Source organism: Alnus glutinosa, chromosome 4 (genome assembly GCF_958979055.1).
Source record: "Alnus glutinosa chromosome 4, dhAlnGlut1.1, whole genome shotgun sequence".
NCBI lineage: Eukaryota > Viridiplantae > Streptophyta > Magnoliopsida > Fagales > Betulaceae > Alnus > Alnus glutinosa.
Window position 1 is genome coordinate 3,488,763 of NC_084889.1, and position 19,528 is coordinate 3,508,290.

At 37.2% G+C, this 19,528-nt stretch overlaps 2 protein-coding genes and 1 pseudogene across 2 annotated transcripts; 2 read left to right on the forward strand and 1 right to left on the reverse strand.

Annotated features, from left to right (window-relative positions):
* The first annotated feature begins 3,145 nt into the window (after nucleotides 1-3,145).
* LOC133867140 (cytochrome P450 CYP82D47-like) lies at nucleotides 3,146-4,957 on the forward strand. The gene is made up of 2 exons (XM_062303831.1): nucleotides 3,146-4,090; nucleotides 4,313-4,957. Exons 1-2 carry the CDS (start codon nucleotides 3,146-3,148, stop codon nucleotides 4,931-4,933), a joined length of 1,566 nt encoding a protein of 521 aa, XP_062159815.1. The 3' UTR covers nucleotides 4,934-4,957.
* Nucleotides 4,958-11,324: 6,367 nt separating this feature from the next.
* On the forward strand, nucleotides 11,325-15,250 carry LOC133865666 (cytochrome P450 CYP82D47-like; annotated as a pseudogene).
* Nucleotides 15,251-15,725: 475 nt separating this feature from the next.
* LOC133867217 (cytochrome P450 CYP82D47-like) lies at nucleotides 15,726-17,657 on the reverse strand. Its single transcript, XM_062303933.1, has 2 exons — nucleotides 16,701-17,657; nucleotides 15,726-16,460 (listed from the first exon to the last, which is right to left on the reverse strand). The coding sequence occupies exons 1-2, from the start codon at nucleotides 17,655-17,657 to the stop codon at nucleotides 15,840-15,842; spliced, it is 1,578 nt and encodes a 525-aa protein (XP_062159917.1). The 3' UTR covers nucleotides 15,726-15,839.
* Between the last annotated feature and the right edge of the window lie 1,871 nt (nucleotides 17,658-19,528).

Sequence of the window (19,528 nt, forward strand, 5' to 3'; positions counted from 1 at the left end):
TTATTTGTGTGTGTATATATGTGTTACTAGTCTATATATATAGTTGGGCCCCTCATGTACAATGTCAGTATTATGTGTGATTTAATATACAAACTTATTCTCAACGTTTCTCAACTGTAATTGTAATGTAAAATAATCATCTTTTATCCCCTTATCTTTGTGTTTAATGGATTATTATTGATTAAAAAAATTCCATACCGCTGAAAGTAAAAGTAAAAGTAAAAGAAAAAAGAAAAAAGAAAAAAAGAACACGCGTGACTTTAAAACGAAAATCGCTGCTCAAGACGTGACATTGAAGAAAAATGTCAACAACTAGCTAGAAATAAAATAGTGTCTTACATTTAAAAAAAAAAAAAAATTGGCCAAAAAGAAAACAAAAAGAAACATTCTCTCTTGTATCCACCGATAAACTCTCTTTTAATTATCTGGTGTGGCTTCATAAGAGCATTTAAGTTGTCTCACCAAATTTTATTAGCTAAAATAGTTAAAAAAAATTTTTTTTTCTATTTTAGTTATTAACTTTTTTAAAGTACCTCAGCAGCCTCACTATTTTAGCTATCCACTATCATTATTCTATTTAAATTTTATTTTATTTTATTTCCAGATTTTTTTTTATTCTTTTTTGATTGTTTATCTTTTTTCTAATAGTCATATTTTTAAAATTTTGTTTTTTGTTTTTTTCTTTTCTTTTCTCTCTAAAAATCATATTTATGAATACGAAAATGTATTCTCATATTAGAATTTCAGAACAGTTATGTTTGGATGCTAAAAAAATATAGGAAAAAGCCATCTAATTACTAACTAAAGCGACCAAAGACCTTAAAAACTTTAAGATTAAAAAATATATTCAAGTTTTTCATCAATTTTCTCATCAAGCCATTACTCAACATTCAGCATTACAAGGGAGAGGACCGAAGAGAATGGGTAGTGTGGGAGAGAAACGAAAAAAAAAAATTAAAAGGGAGAAAAACAATGAATATAATGATATTTTAATCATTTAGTGACTAAAGAGTACTCATAATTCTGGTGAGTACTGTTCACTCACCAAAACTTTTTAATTATAATAATAAAGCTGCTTGTGTACTACAAAAAACATTGTTTTTAGCCACTTGCAGTTAGCCACGTGTATGAGGCTCATACACATAGCTAACTGTTAGCCACGTAGATTACGCGTAGTGAATCCGGTTGTTGCTAAATGTACATTTAGAGACGTGTCTTTTTATATATGTGGCTATTTAGCCACGTGCCACCCCAAGTGGCTAAATACAATTTTATTTTATTTTTTTTTTTAAAAAAGGGCAATTATAGACATGTGTAATTAAAGACACGTGACTAGAATTTTCTATTCTTTTTTATTTTATTTTTATTTTTTTAAAAAAGAGGAAAAAAAAAAAAAACAGAACAGCTTTGGAGTTGTTCTGTTTGTTTTGTTTTTTGTTTTTTTTTTTTTTTCCCAATATCGTATATATACGATATTGCTGGCGTACATCCACGGGACCGGCAAGCACCCAGTCGCCGGCTGCAGAACCCATCAAACCGAAAATACAAAATCCGAAACAACAACAATCCAGTGGCCGGAAATCAATAAACTAAAACAACAACAATCCAATGGCCGGAAATCAAACCAAAAAACAAAAAAAAAACCAATTCGCCGGCCATCAAACCTAAACAAGAAAAACCCAGTCGTCCACTCGACCACTCGTCGGAAATCATCAAACCAAAACAATATTAACCAAAAATCAGATTCCAAATTCGGCCGGATCTTGAAACCCTACATCACCGAAACTTCAAAGGATAAGAGAGAGAGAGATCAGCACAAGAGAGAGAGAGAGTGAGAGAGATAGAGAGAGAGTACTTGTGGTCGATGGAGATCCGCGGCCGGCGAGCGTGAGTCGGTCGGATCTCCTCCATCTTTGAGAGTCGGTCGACCACAAGCTCTACCTCTCGGGTCGTGACCCTCCGGACTCTAGCTTTGTCGTCGACCACTAATCTACCTCAGAATCTCTCTCTCTAGCTCTCTCGGTTTCCCTCTTCCATCTCCCTCTCTGTGACTTTGTGTGAAGGAAATGAAGAAAAAAATGAGAAGAAGGAACGACGAGCGTGGGAAAAAGGGAAAGAAAGGAAGAAAATATAACAAAATGATAAAAGAATAGTTAAAAAAAGGGGCGGGGGAACTGATAAAAAAAAAGGGGAAAAATTGAAAAAAAAGTAAGGAGAGAGATAAAGAGAAGGGAAATTAGAAATGGGTTGGAGGGAAGTTTTAGCAATTAATGATAATTAGTCATGTGGCCAATAAATAAGTGGCTAAAATTCTAAATTTTAAAATAAATTAAAGTAATTTTAATAAATTAGCCATGTGGCTAAAATTTTAAATATAAATATAAATATATATTAAAAAAGAAAAAAAAAGTTTAAATAATTTTAATAAATTAGCCACGTGACTTATGTGCCTGCACATAAGTCACATGGCTAAAATTTCAAGCCTAAAAAAATTTGAAAAAAAAAATCTATTCAGGAAAAATTTTAACCACGTGGATTCTAATACATGTGGCTAATTAACGACTTGGTAAAAATTTAAGTGGCTAATTACCTACCTAAATCATTTAACCATGTGATATATTATCTACATGGTTTGCGCTGCGGCAAAATAATTCAGGTGGGAGAAGAATTCTTAGGACAAAACGCCACAAAACAACGAAAGGCGAATGGAGCGCGCCCACTGATCGACTGACTTGTGGAAGGCAAGTCACGTTACATAAATTTAGCTCGTAATCACCGCATGATATATTTGGCTACTGTTTCAAAAGAATCAAGTATAGTATATTTCATTGATCAATAATGTTGATACTGTTATCATGATCAGTCACGTTGAACACATGGTGGAGTAGATTTGCAAAAAGGACTAAGGTTAGAGTAATAGAGTGGCATGTGTGGTGTGACTTTCAATGGTTAAGTTAGAAAAAGTGAAATCGAAAAAATATAATACCGCAAAAATATATGGCAAGTCAACATTTAAGGTCCCACATAAAAATAATACCACAAAATATCTTGTAATTAGTTAAATATATATGCATCTATAAAAGCTAATTCCTAGTTCACATAGCTAAAGTATCCCCCCATAAGGCTCCAATGATCTTTAGCTAAAATGAGTTTTCTTTCACCTTACCCAAACTCTGCCATAGCTGGATTCGTTGCCCTTATTCTTCTTTTCTACTACCTTGTAAGGAGATCCAGAGTTGGCAGCGCCAAAATAGCACCTGTCGCTGCGGGCGCATGGCCTATAATTGGTCACCTCCCTCTTTTGGGAGGAACAAAGTCTCCCCACATAATGTTGGGAGCCATGGCTGAAAAGTACGGACCAGTTTTCACTATCCAGCTTGGTTTGCAACGTACTTTGGTAATAAGCAGTTGGGAGATGGCCAAGGAGTGCTTCACCACTAACGACCTGGCTGTTTCCTCGCGGCCCAAGCTTGTAGCCGCTAAACACTTTGGCTATAACTTCGCCTTGCTGGGCTTCGCGCCCTATGGTTCCTATTGGCGTGAATTGCGTAAAATAGCCACCTTGGAGCTACTATCTAACCCTCGGCTTGAGCTTCTTTCCTACATTCGAGTCTCCGAAGTTGAGACCACCTTACAAGAGCTATACAAACTCTGGACAAAGAAAAAGAACGAGTCAGGCCAGATTTTGGTGGAGTTGGAGCAGTGGCTCGGGGACATGAATCTCAACGTGATTCTTAGGATGGTTGCTGGGAAGCGCTACTTTTCTGCCAGTGGAGTGGGCGATGACGAGGAGGCGCGACGTTGCCAAAAGGCAATGAAGGCATTCTTTCATTATCTTGGGTCTTTTGTGGGGTCGGATGCCATTCCTTGCCTTGGGTGGTTGGATTTGGGTGGGCATGAGAAGGCCATGAAGAAAGCTGCAAAAGAATTGGATAGTATTTTTGGGGAATGGTTGGAAGAGCATAAGCGTAAGAGAGTTGCAGGTGAGGCTAAAGTGGAGCAAGATTTCATGGACGTATTGCTTTCTGTCCTTGATGGTAAAGACATTGCTGGTTATGACGCTGATTCGATCAACAAAGCCACATGTATGGTACGCAATGTTCATTTTTTTCAAATTAATGACACAGATTTCCATATCACTATTATTTTCCTAATCGTCATTCGCTATCTTTCTTTTATCGTTATTTTTGTCAAACCAGATTCGAACTTAAGTTCCTGAGTACCCTTATATGCCTTACAATCTCATGAGTTATGCTCTAAAACAATAAAGAATGCTCAAGGGTTATATTCTAACAAAAGTTGCAATTTGTAGAATTTAATTGCAGCAGGCAATGACACCAGCACGGTTACTCTAATTTGGGCAATATCGCTATTGTTGAACAATCAGCGAGTGTTGAAAAAGGCCCAAGATGAGCTTGAAGTCCAAGTGGGCACGAAAAGAGCCGTAAATGAGACGGATATCAGTCAGCTAGTCTACCTTCAGGCCATCGTCAAAGAGACATTACGTTTATGTCCACCAGCACCTTTATCAGCACCTCGTGAATTCAGTAAGGATAGCATCATAGGTGGCTACCATGTCCCAAAAGGCACTCGGCTAATCACTAACATTTGGAAGATCCAAATAGATCAACGTATATGGTCCGATCCATTGGCATTCAAGCCGGAAAGGTTTCTCACCACCCAAAAAGATGTTGATGTTAGGGGCAAACATTTTGAGTTAATTCCATTTGGAAGTGGCAGAAGAGTTTGCCCAGGAATATCTCTTGGCCTTCAAATGGTGCACTTAACACTGGCTAGTTTCTTACACATGTATGACATCTCAACTCCTTCGAATGCACCAGTTGATATGACTGGGAGCCCTGGATTAACGAATTTGAAAGCCACTCCACTTGAAGTCCTCATCACACCGCGCCTACCTTCCAGGCTTTATTGATTAACGACCGTCTAATAGAATTAAGTATTGTAACGATAGGATTCTCATATTATGAATATGCATATTACTAGAATCAATAATAATTGCATATTATTGCAATCTCTTTGTTGTGTCATAATCTTTCCATTATGAAGTGATTCCCACATTATTATGTAATAATTTTATTCCTAATTTAATATGTTTCAATCTTGCCTATAAAAAGATATATATATATATATATATATATATATATATATATATATAGATGTCGTATATGCATGTTCTCTTTTTTTCTTCTTTTTTTTTTTTTTTTTTTTTTTTTGTTCTTCCATTCAAATGTAGGAAAAAGGTTATAAGAGACGATGTTTTCTACTTTTGATCCGAATGGAAGAGAGAATTGAGAATCTTTTAAGAATTTTTTCGAACACAAAATGAGAAGCACTAACAGTCTATTTAACTATGTGATATGTTCGAAAATTAGTACAGCATGAAATTTTCAAAGCCTTCCAATTTTGAAAGTTAAAAAGAAAAAAGAAAATGAATTTCAACTAGCTACAACACTGGAAAAGTTCCAATCTTTAAAACAAGCTGGCCGGGATTATTGATGCATGGTAAGGATTACTGTGAGGGCATCCCCTTCAAGTAACAAATATGAAGTTCCATTTGAAACAGCCGTGTGCTTAGGATATCCTTACTTTGGAAGGGAACGCCAAGGTATCTTACTTTGGAAGGGATGGTTGTGAGGTTTAGGATACCCTTAATGGAAGAATGATGGAAGGCATGCTGTTCTTGTTGAAAAAATATAGAGGATATAATTTGGCTAGTTAATTAAGTTCGTCTTCTATCCATACCAGTACTTAGTGCAAGTGGATAAGCAGGTAAGGATAGAATTGTCTTCATTGGAGAAGATATATAATTGAGAAGCTTTTTTTTTTTTTTTTTTTGTTATTATTATTTTTTTCTTAATTTTTTAAGTCTTATCCTAGTTTAAACATTTAACCCTTACGAGTATGTTGAAAATGGGATACTTTCTAAAAACAAATTAATCTAATTAATTGGAAAAAAAAATCCTGTCACGGTCGAAGACAAAAAATTGGATTGACGAATGATGCCGATTGGCTTTTACTATTACAAATTGTGTATTCAATTTAAACGTTCAATCATTTGAAAGACTGATTGGAATATCGCCAAGCAAATAAATTGCATAGGAATTGAATTTATGTGGCCGTGTATAGAAAAATAAGAATTTATAGTAATTATATATTTAAATTGCTAGTAATTTTGATAAATAATATGAAATAATTAGCATAGAAATTATATTTTCAAATAAATTTTATATAAAATCTTTCGCATATTATCTAATTACCGTGAATGACAATGTGCGAATACATATACGTTTGTGGCTAATATTAGATAGCATGGGGATGGGGCCGGAGATTCATGTCCATATATATATATATATATATATGTGTGTGTGTGTGTATCTTACGTACCGTTGAACCATGGATCCTTATATACAAGTATCAGTCATTGTTGCTGTATCGCTATGCTAGTGTAAGTGAAAATTTTAATTTTTATGTGACATTATAACATTATCAAAGTTAAATAATTGACAGCGGAATATATTTTTTCTTAATAACTTAAAAATATAACACGTCAGAATTGATTGAATAACCTCATTATATTAAAACACAAATCATGTGTTCTAATATAATAAATACACTCAGAACAATAACATATGTGCCACATGCGACACTTAATAATACATAATCAGTCTTATCTAACATATCAAATTAATATTACATATTAACATAATAATTCTAGTAGTTCTGTCCTCCATTCCGACCTGCATAAACTTGCATGTGATTGTGGTTAACATCACAATCTCATACCGTAAAAACAATGAGTCAACTGCATTTCATAATATAATGACATATTGATTCATTCAATAATACACAATACTTTAGCATAATTTAATAACAGATTCACAAGCACAGTCTTGTAAACAATTCTATATACACAGTCTCATTCGAATTCATAGTGCAGATAGATAGATAGATGTTATTTAACACAGGATACGGTCTTATCACAGATGGATGAATAAATGTCGTGAGACTCTAACACATAATACGGTCTTATCGTCGCCGTAGTCTTTTACTATCTTTGGTCTTACCATAGATAGATAGATGAATAGATGTCGTGAAACTCTAACACATGATACGGTCTTATCATCGCCGTGAATCTTTTACCATCTCCGGTCTTATCATAGATAGATACCATGGACTTTAGCCATCATTTTTTCTCATCAGTGCTGTAGGTCTCTTACCAAACTGGTCTAATCATGGGACTTAAACTTCTTCTTATTCTTCTTATTAACAGGTTCATATCTCATGGCAGTATAATGTGCAATGCCATTTATATTACATACCATTTAATATCACAACATCATAGTAATCAATATCACCGTATAATCAATCAAACCAACATCACCACATAATCAAACAAACCGATATCACCACATAATCAAACAAACCACACTTAGTAAGTATTCTATTAATACTCACTTACACATATACCTAAATCTAAACAATTGCATATCATTAAATAAACTTATATATCATCACATTAAAGAACTCAGTATCATTCTCAGTGAGTAGAATACTCACAGTTATTCCTTTGCTTCAAAAAAGTGTTCACATAAATATTAATTGCAATATAATTTAATATCAATAATAGTGAATTAGTACAATCCGCTAATAAACTCATATTAGCACTATTTTCATTTTTAACCTTTAAACCTTAACATAATCTCTAACATCATTTAAATATAATAACGATATATAAAATGGTTTAATTATAATACCACGTTTTTTCTAGAGAGAGAAGTTTATAAAAGAGATTGTTGTTTGTGGGGAGGGAGGCTTCATGCCTCCCTCCTCCTGGTTTTTTTGGTTTCCAACCTAGCCCTTTTGGGTTAGTTTGGTTTCTTTTGTTTCTCCAGGGTCAGATACATTAGAGTTTTTGGTCCTCCCAGCCTTGATCCAGTGGAGGTTGTTTATGTTTGTTTCTTTTCTTGTTTTTTCTTCTGGCAGGATGGCATCATGAGAAGTCCTCGGGGAGTTTTTTTCCGGTCGTGTCTCTGGCGATCTCTGGCCACTCTTCTCTCCGTTCTTATGCACTGTTGAAGCCAGATCTGGGATTTTCCGCCAGTCCTCTCTCGACATGCGCCTCGTCGTCGTCTTGGCCGTCATTTTTAGGTCCGACCGCTACTCTCCCTGGCCTTGTCGGAGTTCATGTTCACAGTGCATGACCAGCACGCCGCAAGGAGTTTTGTCTCCCTGGTCGGCGCGTGAGAGTCACGCCCCATCTTCTAGGTCTTGGTGGCTAGTGTTTGGAGGTCCATGGTGGTCGTCTACAGTGGGGAGATCTCCGGAGCTAGCGCTTGTCACCACGTGCCGTCGCCGGTGGCTCAAAAACTCTGTGTTGGTTTTTTCTGTCGTGTTTTATTCTTCTCTTGTATTTCTTAGGTTTTTTCAAAGTCTGCCTATGATTTTTGCAGATATGATGGGTTTGTTTTTAGGGCTTGTTTGTTCGGATCTGCCATCTCTTTTTAGTAGTGGAGCGTTATTGTGAGAGAGTGGCTCAAATGCCAGTTCTTGTAATAATTGTGTAGTTGTAGGAAGCACCCAAGTCAGATTTCCTGACTTAGTGTGTAGGATGTTTGTATTTCTACTTACTATGATAGGCCTTTGAGCTTTTACTAGAATGAATACATGGAGCTCTGTTCTCCGTTCAAAAAAAAAAAACACACTACATACATCTGGCCACCACAAGGAATTACCAAAGCCAACTTCAAAACACAACCCATTCTGTTTGAGCTTTAACAACCAATTTAACAACTCATTTAGATTAAACCATCCACACAACAGAAAATTCAAAGGAAATGTAACTAATATCAATCCACCAAAATCATCTCGAAAATGGTACAACACAACTAACAAAGAAAACCCATTGGGTCATAATAAGGAAACCCACAATTTCCACGGCAAACCCTAAATTAGCCCTCAGCCACTGAAAATTACCAACACTCAAGAACCCAACTTCAAACTCAAGGAAAAATAATCGTTGAAGCTTCAATACTCTCAATCGGCCAACACCCAACGATTTCCAAATAGTATCAACCCGAACCCATCCTCAACCAAACTCCATCAACAAAATCTCAAGAAAACATCATCAAAGAATAACTAACATAAAACACCGAAAGTCCAAAAAACCCTAAGAAAATAATAGTCCAATCGGTTCCCACCTCCATGTAACCCAACCAAAACTGCAAAATTTAATACAGTCGAAACGGGGAACACAACCAAAACAGGTGACACGGCTAAAACAACAAAGGAGAGATATCCATTCGGTTATCAATCAACCAAGACAAGTAAACACCAAAATCAAACACTAAAAGACCAAAAACCAAATACCCGATCTACCTTTTAATCACCGAATCTGGGGAACAACACAAGCTCCAAACCCACTCGGCTAACACAAAGACCCAACCAAAAATTCAAAACTAAATCAATCTCTAACTCACACCCATTAGGTGGTTACCAACCGGTATACATGAGTCAAAATGCAAACAAAATCCCAAACATTAACATGATTTTCATGATTAATAAATCAATGGGTAAACGAAAATACGAAGAAAAGCTAGGGATTATACCTCTCCGGACGTCCATGGCCGAAAACCCCAATCTTTCTTCTTCTTATTTTCTTCTCTCTGCGTCGCGATTTCATTGCAACACGGCTCTCTCACTCTCTCTCGGTTGGGTGTGTGCGTGCTGGAGTGAAGGAGAAAGGGGAAGAAAATGAAGGGAGAGGGAAGGGAATGGAGAGAGGAGAGATCGGCTAGCTGGAGCAGGTGAAGCCGAGAGAGAAATCGGAAGAAAAGAAAGAGGAAGGGTAATTATCTTTTTCCCGTGATGTAAACATGCCACCATGAGTTGCTACATCGATCAAAACAAAGCATATAACTATTGTTTATTATTTTTGTACATTTATCATTTTTTCTTAAGAAATCTTGTTAAATTAAACGAAATATTTAATTTTTAGACTTTAAATTTTATTTAAAAAAAAAAATCCTCTTTCTTTTTATTTTTTTATTTTTTATTGAACACAGTGTTATCTTCATTACTGAGAAACCATCCCCAAAGGGAATACACAAGCAGGAACCCAAAACAGAGCACAAAGCACCAATACAACAATTAAGCCCGAAGGCAAAATCTGAGCCCTAAGGCTGTAGAGATAAAAAATCTCTACCCACAAAGCCTGGAGACAACCCGGCTTAAAATAGCTACCAAAAGGTAGACTGTAACCAAAGACAAGAATTTACAAAATACACTAAACAAGAAAACCCCAGAACACAAGCACCGGGAAAAAATTGGCCGCTAGAGTCGGCACGTGTAAAAACACGCACCTTCTCCGGGAACCCCCTAAATGGACGCCCTACAGGAACAAAGATCGACGCCTTCCGAGACTAGAGAAGCAAGCTGTAAACCACACGCGCAAAAGCAGAAACAACTAAACCCCCGGCGCGTGTGGGTCAAGCGCCGAACAGAAGCAAACCGCACCGTCTCGATGAGAGACCATCCTAACCGGAAAAGGCCAGCAACCACAACTGGACGATTCTTGTCGAAGAAAAACCAGCCAAGGAGAATAGATCTAACTATAAAAACACCTCTACTGGAAATCCACCAACACTCATTGTTCTTCACGGGCCAGTACCTGAAAATCTCTGCTTGCAACAACAAACAACTGAAAAATAAAAGAAAAAACACCAAAACCCTCCACCGATTCAAGCACTGGGAGAACCAAAGCTCCCACAGCCTTAAAGGCTTGGAAAAAGAGACCACCCATCTCTGGATACAAGCCAGGGAGAACAAAAAACCACCCTAGCCCTAAAGGCCAAGGGGAAGCACTAGCACCAGGATGGGAGGTGCGAAACCCCAACCCCCACCCCCCCCCCCCCCCCCCCCCGGGCGGCGAACAAAGCTCACGATTTTCCTCTCCTTCTCTCTAGAAACTTTACAAAAATACTCTCAAACACTAATTTAATATATATATATATATATATATATATATATTCTTGATAAAAAAAAAAAAAAAAAAAAAGGGAAAAGGAAAAGTAGAGGGGGTGGCCACATCCCTCTCTTTTCCTTTTTTTTTATTTTTTTATTTTTTTTTATTTAATTGTTTATTTTTAAGGTATTATTTGTTAATTTAAAACTTGAGTTATGGTATTTGACTCTTTTAACAAATTTGACCAACAGAAATTGGGTAAATGTACAAAAATGGTAGTTAGATGTTCTCTTTTGATCAAGGTATCAGTTTGTGGTGGCATGTTGATAATAATCGATAGTTCATGGAGAAAAAGGTAATTACCCCAAAGATGAAGGAGAAAGAGAATGGGTGTGCGTGAGAAGAACAGAGAGAAAAAAAAAAAAGAAAATGAAAAGAAGAGGAAAAAGGGAGAGGACCCATATTGGTGTGTGTGGGGTTGAGGAGAATATAATGTTTTCTTCTCCCAACTAACTATGTATTGACACGTGTCAATGAGAGATTTTTTTTATCATTATTATAAAGCTCACACTTTTATAAATTACACTAAGACCCCACTATTACTAATCCTTTCATTTAACAATTAATAGATAACCCCACATTTAATTTAACTATACTTTAACAATACAATTAATTATTTATTCTACTAGGACTCACTATTATTATTATTTATTTCCTAAGAACCCATTAGTAGTATTTTATTATTTTAATTCCATTATTTTATTTTAAACCCATTTTATTTTGATAATATAAATATTATTACTTAAGATCTAATTATTAGTCACATCTATTAATTAATAAATATTAATGTTGCATTTGATCTATTTATTTTTTTGGCCGTTACTCTATTAATGTTATATTTTCTATTTATTTTCTTGGTCGTTACGCATAATATATAAAATATCATCATTAGCTTGCGCCAAATGATCAGCATGTAACAATTTCTTATAAACTTAACTATCATAATTAATTAGAGAAATGATTCTTCACCACCTAAATATACAATTTTTTACCATTTTGTCTATGTGGTAAGGTGGTCCCCCATTTTATTTTATTTTTTAAAAATAAAAAAATTCTAAAGTTAGTAGGGAACCACCTTACCACATAGACAATATGGTAAAAAATTATATACTTAAGTAGTGAATAATCATATCTCAATTAATTAATATACAGAATAATTACATTGACTCTTACAAGATGACAACGTAGTGGCCAAAAACCACTGCTGGCATGTGCATAGGCTAGCGCCTAGCTGTGCACGTGTATATAGTTTTACCGACTACGTTATAAATATTTGAAATGATTAAATCTGAACCGTAAGAATCCTTATGGATAGATCCTGCAGGCCTACAAATTGATCCAAGCAAGCTAGTAGAGAAGTATGTGGATTTGGGTTGGGCTTCAACAACTCAAGCCGAAGATATCTCTCTACAATAATATTGGATTTCCTGCTAACAAGCCTAAACACAATCATAGCTGGAATATTGTTTGCCATACTTGTAGTTTCCTACTACTTTATCCAAAAGAGGTCCGGAGCTTCAAAGGGCAAAAGAGCACCCGAAGCTGCTGGCGGATGGCCTCTAATTGGTCACCTGCGACTATTAGGCGCGCGGATCTCATGAGCTCCCCCACATCACTTTGGGAGCCTTAGCCAAAAAGTATGGACCAGCCTTTACCATTCGGATTGGGGTGCATACAGCCTTGGTGATAAGTAGATGGGAGTTGGCTAAGGAGTGCTTCACCACCAACGACGTGGCCCTGTGTTCTCGTCCCAACCTTGTTGGTTCAAAACACTTGGGTTACAACTATGCCATGTTTGGATTTTGCCCCTACGGCTTTTATTGGCGTGAGATGCGCAAGATAACTGTAACAACCCACTCCTAATAACACAATATTGTCAACTTTTGGCTCTCCTGAACCAAACTTCCCAGGAGGTCACCCATACTGAAATTACTCTTGCAGAAGCACGCTTAACTGCGGAGTTCTGTTAGGTTCATGGCCATAACGACTTTAAAACGTGTTGTGTCATAAATGGTACATTTATACATATAAGCACAGCCTCATTCCCAAGCGATGTGGGACGTCACAATAACCGCCTCGGAGTTACTCTAGGACCACCGGCTCAAGCTACTTAAGGATGTTCGAGCCTCTGAGATGAAGAACTCCTTAAAAGAGCTGTACAAGCTCCGGGCCGGCGGTGTTTCAGTGGAGATGAAGCAATGGTTCGGGGACTTGGCTCTCAACGTGGTTCTTAGGATGGTAACTGGAAAGCGGTACTCTGGTGACGATGAAGATGCAAGACGGTGTCAGATCGAAGGCGTTCAGGGAGTTCTTTCACTTGATGGGGCAGTTTGTGGTCGGGGATGCCATTCCTTATCTTGGGTGGTTCGATTTGGGTGGGCAAGAGAAGGCCATGAAGAAAACAGCTAAGGAGATGGATTATCTAGCAACAGAGTGGTTGGAGAAGCACCGGAAGAGGAGAGATTCAGGTGAGGGTAAAGGGCAGCAAGAATTCATGGATGTAATGCTGTCAATCCTTGATGGTGCGGACCTTGATGGCTTTGATGTTGATACCGTCAACAAGGCTACATGTTTGGTACGTATCTTAATTTAAGTAATGAAAAATGCTCTACTTCACCGGGCCGAGACCCCTTTTATAATTAGTAGGCATAATACACTTATAATTTTTATACAATTTTTATACAACTCAAAAAAAAAAAAAAAAAAATTGTTAGAATTGTAAAGTAATTATACAAAAGTTACAAACGTATTGTCTCTTTTTGAATAATACAAAAATTCCAATTGTTTAAAAGAGGGGTAATTGCAAACCCTTACAACTCCTCTTTTGGAAACTGTTCGAATTTATATATTATTCGACATAGGAGGAGGTCCCAATCTATTTCACCGAGCCTTGCGGATTGGAGGTCAGCGAAAGTCAAATTTATAGTTTGATTCACATAATCCTTTAATTTTCTTGGTGTCACCAAAAGCATGATGATCAAATTGAGACCAAGTTATGATTCATATTAGTCTCAGGGGAGGTGGTCACATTTAAGTTGGTTGAGATACCTGTATTGCACCGAATGTAATACATCTTATTTAATCTGTTCATTTAATTCGAACAGTTCAAATCATGACAATAAAAAAAGAAAAAGAGAATACCTGGTAGGGCTAAGGGTGGCCGGTCCACCCCTTGGCTATTGAAATTTAGTATGAAAGAAAAGTCTCCTTGAATTTAAATGACTTTATACCGTTGCATGTCTTCACTAAAGCAAGATTTACGTATTCCTGCATCTGTTTTAAAAAAAACGTGTGTTTTGATTTTAAAAATCAGCTTTTAAATTAAGAAAAAATAGAAGTTTTAAATAAGGGCTCATATTACAAATATAATTAGTTGAAATTGTGCTTATATACTTACAGTGTAGCCGCGCGTGCATGGGCTCGTAATTTACAGTACTTGTAAAATTGCGGTGGAATTGTGTATATATGCTTGAGCTTGAATTTTTGTCATAAGAATCATTTAATTTTTATTTGCAGCTATTAATTAACAAAAATTATAACATGCAGAATATGATATCAGGAGGCACGAACACAACCATGGTCACTCTGACGTGGGCACTCTCGGCGTTGCTGAACAATCGGCATGCTTTAAGAAAAGCCCAAGAGGAACTGGACATCCACGTGGGCAAGGAAAGACTAGTCAATGAAGAAGATATCAACGAATTGTTCTACCTCCAGGCCATCGTCAAAGAGGCTCTAAGGCTATACCCACCTGGACCTCTCTCAGGACCAAGAGAATCCATGGAAGACTGCACCATTGGTGGCTACCATGTCCCAAAAGGCACCCGTCCTGTGGTGAATCTTTGGAAGATCCAGACAGACCCTGTCGTGTGGTCTGACCCATTAGAGTTCAAGCCAGAGAGATTTCTCACAACCCACAAGGATGTCGATGTCAAGGGTCAAAATTTTGAGCTCATCCCCTTCGGCGGCAGCAGAAGAGCGTGCCCGGGGATATCTTTTGGCCTTCAAATGCTGCATTTGACATTAGCCAGTCTGATACATGCATTTGATATTTCAACTCCATCAAACGCTCCAGTTGATATGACTACAACCTTTGGACTAACAAACATCAAATCCACGCCACTTGAGGTTGTCCTCAAACCTTGCTTGCCACCAAATCTTAATGAATAAATATTGGACTACTGTAGTTTTTGATCATCAATGGTTGTCTAAGCATCGTTTGGTTTCCTTAATTTCTCTAATATTTGCTGGTTGGAGAAAGGTTACCAGTACCTTACATGCACGTTTATAGTATGTTTCTTGTTAGATTATATTATGTGTACGTATATATATATAAGATTCCATATGCCTCTTTCAGTTCTTCTTCATCACTATTCTGGGTCTCCTAAGAATCAGCATGTGGAGCAATAAGAGCCAAAATCCTCTTATCTTCACTTGAATTATCATTGAGAGTAGCATGAAGAGCTTTTCTTTTCGCTTTCTTGAGGTTTCCGCAATCAGCTTGGATATGCCCAAAACCTGAACATACTTAAGATCATAATGATCATAACCTTTTTCCTATATTTGAATGGAAGAAAAAAAATGCATACGACATCTATATCTTTTTATAGGCAAGATTGAAACTTATTTAAATAGGAATAAAATTATTACATAATAATCCGAAAATCACTTCATAATGGAAAGATTATGTTACAACAAAGAGATTGCAATAATATGCAATCATTATGGATTCTAGTAATATGCATATTCATAATATGAGAATCCTATAATTACAGTACTTCTATTAGACGGTCGTTAATCAATAAAGCTTGGAAGGTAGGCGCGGTGTGATGAGGACTTCAAGTGGAGTGGCTTTCAGGTTCGTTAATCCAGGGCTCTCAGTCATATCAACCGGTGCATTCAAAGGAGTCGAGAATTCATACATGTGTATGAAACTAGCCAGTGCTAAGTGCACCATTTGAAGGCCAAGAGATATTCCTGGGCAAACTCTTCTGCCACTTCCAAATGGGATTAACTCAAAATGTCTGCCCCTAACATCAACATCTTTTTGGGTGGTGAGAAATCTTTCCGGCTTGAATGCCAATGGATCGGACCATACGCGTTGATCTGTTTGGATTTTCCAAACGTTGGGGATTAGCCGAGTGCCTTTTGGGACATGGTAGCCACCTATGATGCTATCCTTACTGAATTCACGCGGTCCTGATAGAGGTGCTGGTGGATATAAACGTAATGTTTCTTTGACGATGGCTTGGAGGTAGACCAGCTGACTGATATCCATCTCGTTTACGGCTCTTTCCGTGCCCACTTGGACTTCAAGCTCATTTTGAGCCTTTTTCAACACTCGCTGATTGTTCAACAATAGCGATATTGCCCAAATTAGGGTAACCGTGCTGGTGTCATTGCCTGCTGCAATTAAACTCTACAAAGTTCAACTTTTGTTAGAATATAACCCTTGAGCATTCCTTATTGATTTAGAGCATAACTCATGAGATTATAAGGCATATATATATAAGGGTACTCAGAAACTTAAGTTTGAATCTGGTTAATTTGACAAAAATAACGATAAATTAAAGAAAGATACCAAATAATAACAGTGATAAATAGTACTATGGAAATCTCTGTCATTAATTTGAAAAAAAAAAAAAAGAACATTGCGTACCAGACATGTGGCTTTGTTGATCGAATCAGCGTCATAACCAGCAATGTCTTTGCCATCAAGGACAGAAAGCAATACGTCCATGAAATCTTGCTCCACTTTGGCCTCACCTGCAGCTCTCTTACGCTTATGCTCTTCTAACCATTCCCCGAAAATACTATCTAATTCTTTTGCAGCTTTCTTCATGGCCTTCTCATGTCCACCCAAATCCAACCACCCAAGGTAAGGAATGGCATCCGACACCACAAAAGACCCAAGATAATCAAAGAATGCCTTCAATGCCTTTTGGCAACGTCGCGCCTCCTCTTCATCAGCCACTGCACTAGAAAAGTAGCGCTTCCCAGCAACCAACCTAAGAATCAGGTTTAGATTCATGTCCCCGAACCGCTGCTTCAACTCCACCAAAATCTGGCCTGACTCGTTTTTTTTCTTTGTCCAGAGTTCGTATAGCTCTTGTAAGGTGGTCTCAACTTCGGAGACTCGAATGTAGGAAAGAAGCTCAAGCCGACGGTTAGATAGTAGCTCCAAGGTGGCTATTTTACGCAATTCACGCCAATAGGAACCATAGGGTGTGAAGCCGAGTACGGCGAAGTTATAGCCAAAGTGTTTAGCGGCTACAAGCTTGGGCCGCGAGGAAATAGCCAGATCGTTAGTGGTGAAGCACTCTTTGGCCATCTCCCAACTGCTTATTACAATAGCACGTTTCAAACCAAGCTGGATAGCAAAAACTGGTCCGTACTTTTCAGCCATGGCTCCCAACGTTATGTGGGCAGGCTTTGTTCCTCGCAAAAGAGGGAGGTGACCAATTATAGGCCATGCACCCGCAGCGACAGGTGCTATTTTGGCCCAGCCGACTCTGGATCTCCTTACAAGGTAGTAGAAAAGAAGTATAACGGCAACGAGTCCAGCTATGGCAGAGTTTGGGTAAGGTGAAAGAAAATTCATTTTTGCTAAGATCATTGGAGCCATAGGAGGATATCTTTAGCTATGGGAACTAGGAATTAGCTTTTATAGATGCATATTTAGCTATGTGGGACCTGAAATGTTAACTTGGATGAGTCCATGTTATTATGTGGCCGCCGTTAGTAAATTTCTTATTTGGAATTAGTACTCAAATGTTTGAGCATTTGAATGGCTAACAAATTCACTAAGAAGTTCCTCAATCTGATTATGCAAAACAAATGTAAAATGCATTTACGATGCATATGTGAATAGTGCAACTCCAAATGTAGTTACACTATTTACATGCATTTCTTTCTTTCTTTGACTCTCTCTCTCTCTTCCCCCCAGCTCTCTTTCTCTCTCACCAAAACTCATTTACGCCATAATAATAATATTCTAAGAAAAATGTTACACTTATACCCAACCTCCCACATCTACTTTTTAACAACCTGACGTGGCAGGAGCTATATCACATATTTTCACTCTTCTTCTTCTTTGTTTTTTTTTATTTTTATTTTTTTTTAAATTTTTTTTTTTTTAAAAAAAAAAAAAGAAAAAGAAAAAGAGGCACATCACATTTGCATAAGGAAAAAAAATGAAAAAAAAGAAAAAGAAAACAAGAGGGGATCGCTGAGCTCCAGAGAGAGAATGCTGGACGCTCAAGACGGTCGGAGACAGTTTCACCTGTGAAGCCCGAGGTCGGGGTCGGGGTACCATGTCCGGCCAGTGAATCTGCCGAAGATGGTGAAGAGAACAAGAGGGAGGGAGGCGGGGACGCCCAGGACGGCCGGAGAGATTTGCGACGGAGGGAGGCGGGTCGCCTCAACACTGGGGACGGCCAGAGAGATATGTTGGAGAGAGAGTGACGGAAGGAGGCGGGTTGAGTCGATATTCCACCTGGGCTGCAACGGGGATGCTCGGGTTTCCGGCAGAGGTACCACATCGGGGACGGGGTGGTCGGCCGATGTGCGTGGTTTCTGGCCTCTCCTCCCATCGCCAGCGCCACTTCATCTTCTGGGCTGCCGCTCGCCCCTCACCACCCTCTTCTTCCTCTTTCTTGTTTTCTTTTTTCTTTTCTTTTTTTTCTTTTCGTTTTTTTTTTCCTCCAATGATGTGCCCCTTTTTCTAAAAAAAAAAAAAAAAACAGTAAAAGTATGTGATGTATCTACTACCACGTCATGGTTTATAAAATGGGTGTGGGCCTTTGGGTGTAAGTGTAGCAGCTCTCATATTCTAATATATCTCTAAATCTTGGAATCAGAGTATGCTTATGGGACAAAATCTTTGTTTGTTATTTTAAGTTCACACTTATGCGAATCATCTCAAATGAGAACAAAAAATTTGGCTGACTTTATAGCAAATAATTTTTGAAAAAAAAAAATTACTTATTGTTGAAAAAAAAAAAGGTTTAGAACTAAAATAAAGGAAGAATAAAAAAAAAATTAAATTAAATGATATAGTGAAATAATAAATAATCGGATGTATGGTATACATTTTGGAACCCGTTAGTTAAAATAGATCAAATAGATTTTGGTTAACTATTTTGCATATAAAAATACATATGGACTAGTTTGGGTGTGTGGATTTTTTTGAAAAATATTTAAAATTGTGAATACCGAGATAATTTATTTTTTGAAATTATGTTTGGATGGTTTAAAAAACTTGGGATAAAATTAAAAAAAAAAAAAAAAAAAATTAGATAAAACCTGAGTGAAATTTGAATTCCAAAAAACATTATTTGAAAAATACGTGTCACCCAAACATGCCCTAAGCTATTGAGAATGTTGTTAGCCATTAGCTAAAAAAAAAGTCCTTACAACATATTCTTAACTCTGCTTGCCGCATTTTGTCTATATATTTTTTCGATTTCACTTTTTCTAACTTAACTA

Bases quoted from the DNA above. Each gene is read 5' to 3' on its own strand.
- LOC133867140 (XM_062303831.1), top strand. From the start codon at position 3,146: ATGAGTTTTCTTTCACCTTACCCAAACTCTGCCATAGCTGGATTCGTT. The intron at 4,091-4,312 runs GTACGCAATGTT...TGCAATTTGTAG, and splicing joins TCAACAAAGCCACATGTATG to AATTTAATTGCAGCAGGCAA.
- LOC133867217 (XM_062303933.1), bottom strand. From the start codon at position 17,657: ATGATCTTAGCAAAAATGAATTTTCTTTCACCTTACCCAAACTCTGCC. The intron at 16,461-16,700 runs GTACGCAATGTT...TGAACTTTGTAG, and splicing joins TCAACAAAGCCACATGTCTG to AGTTTAATTGCAGCAGGCAA.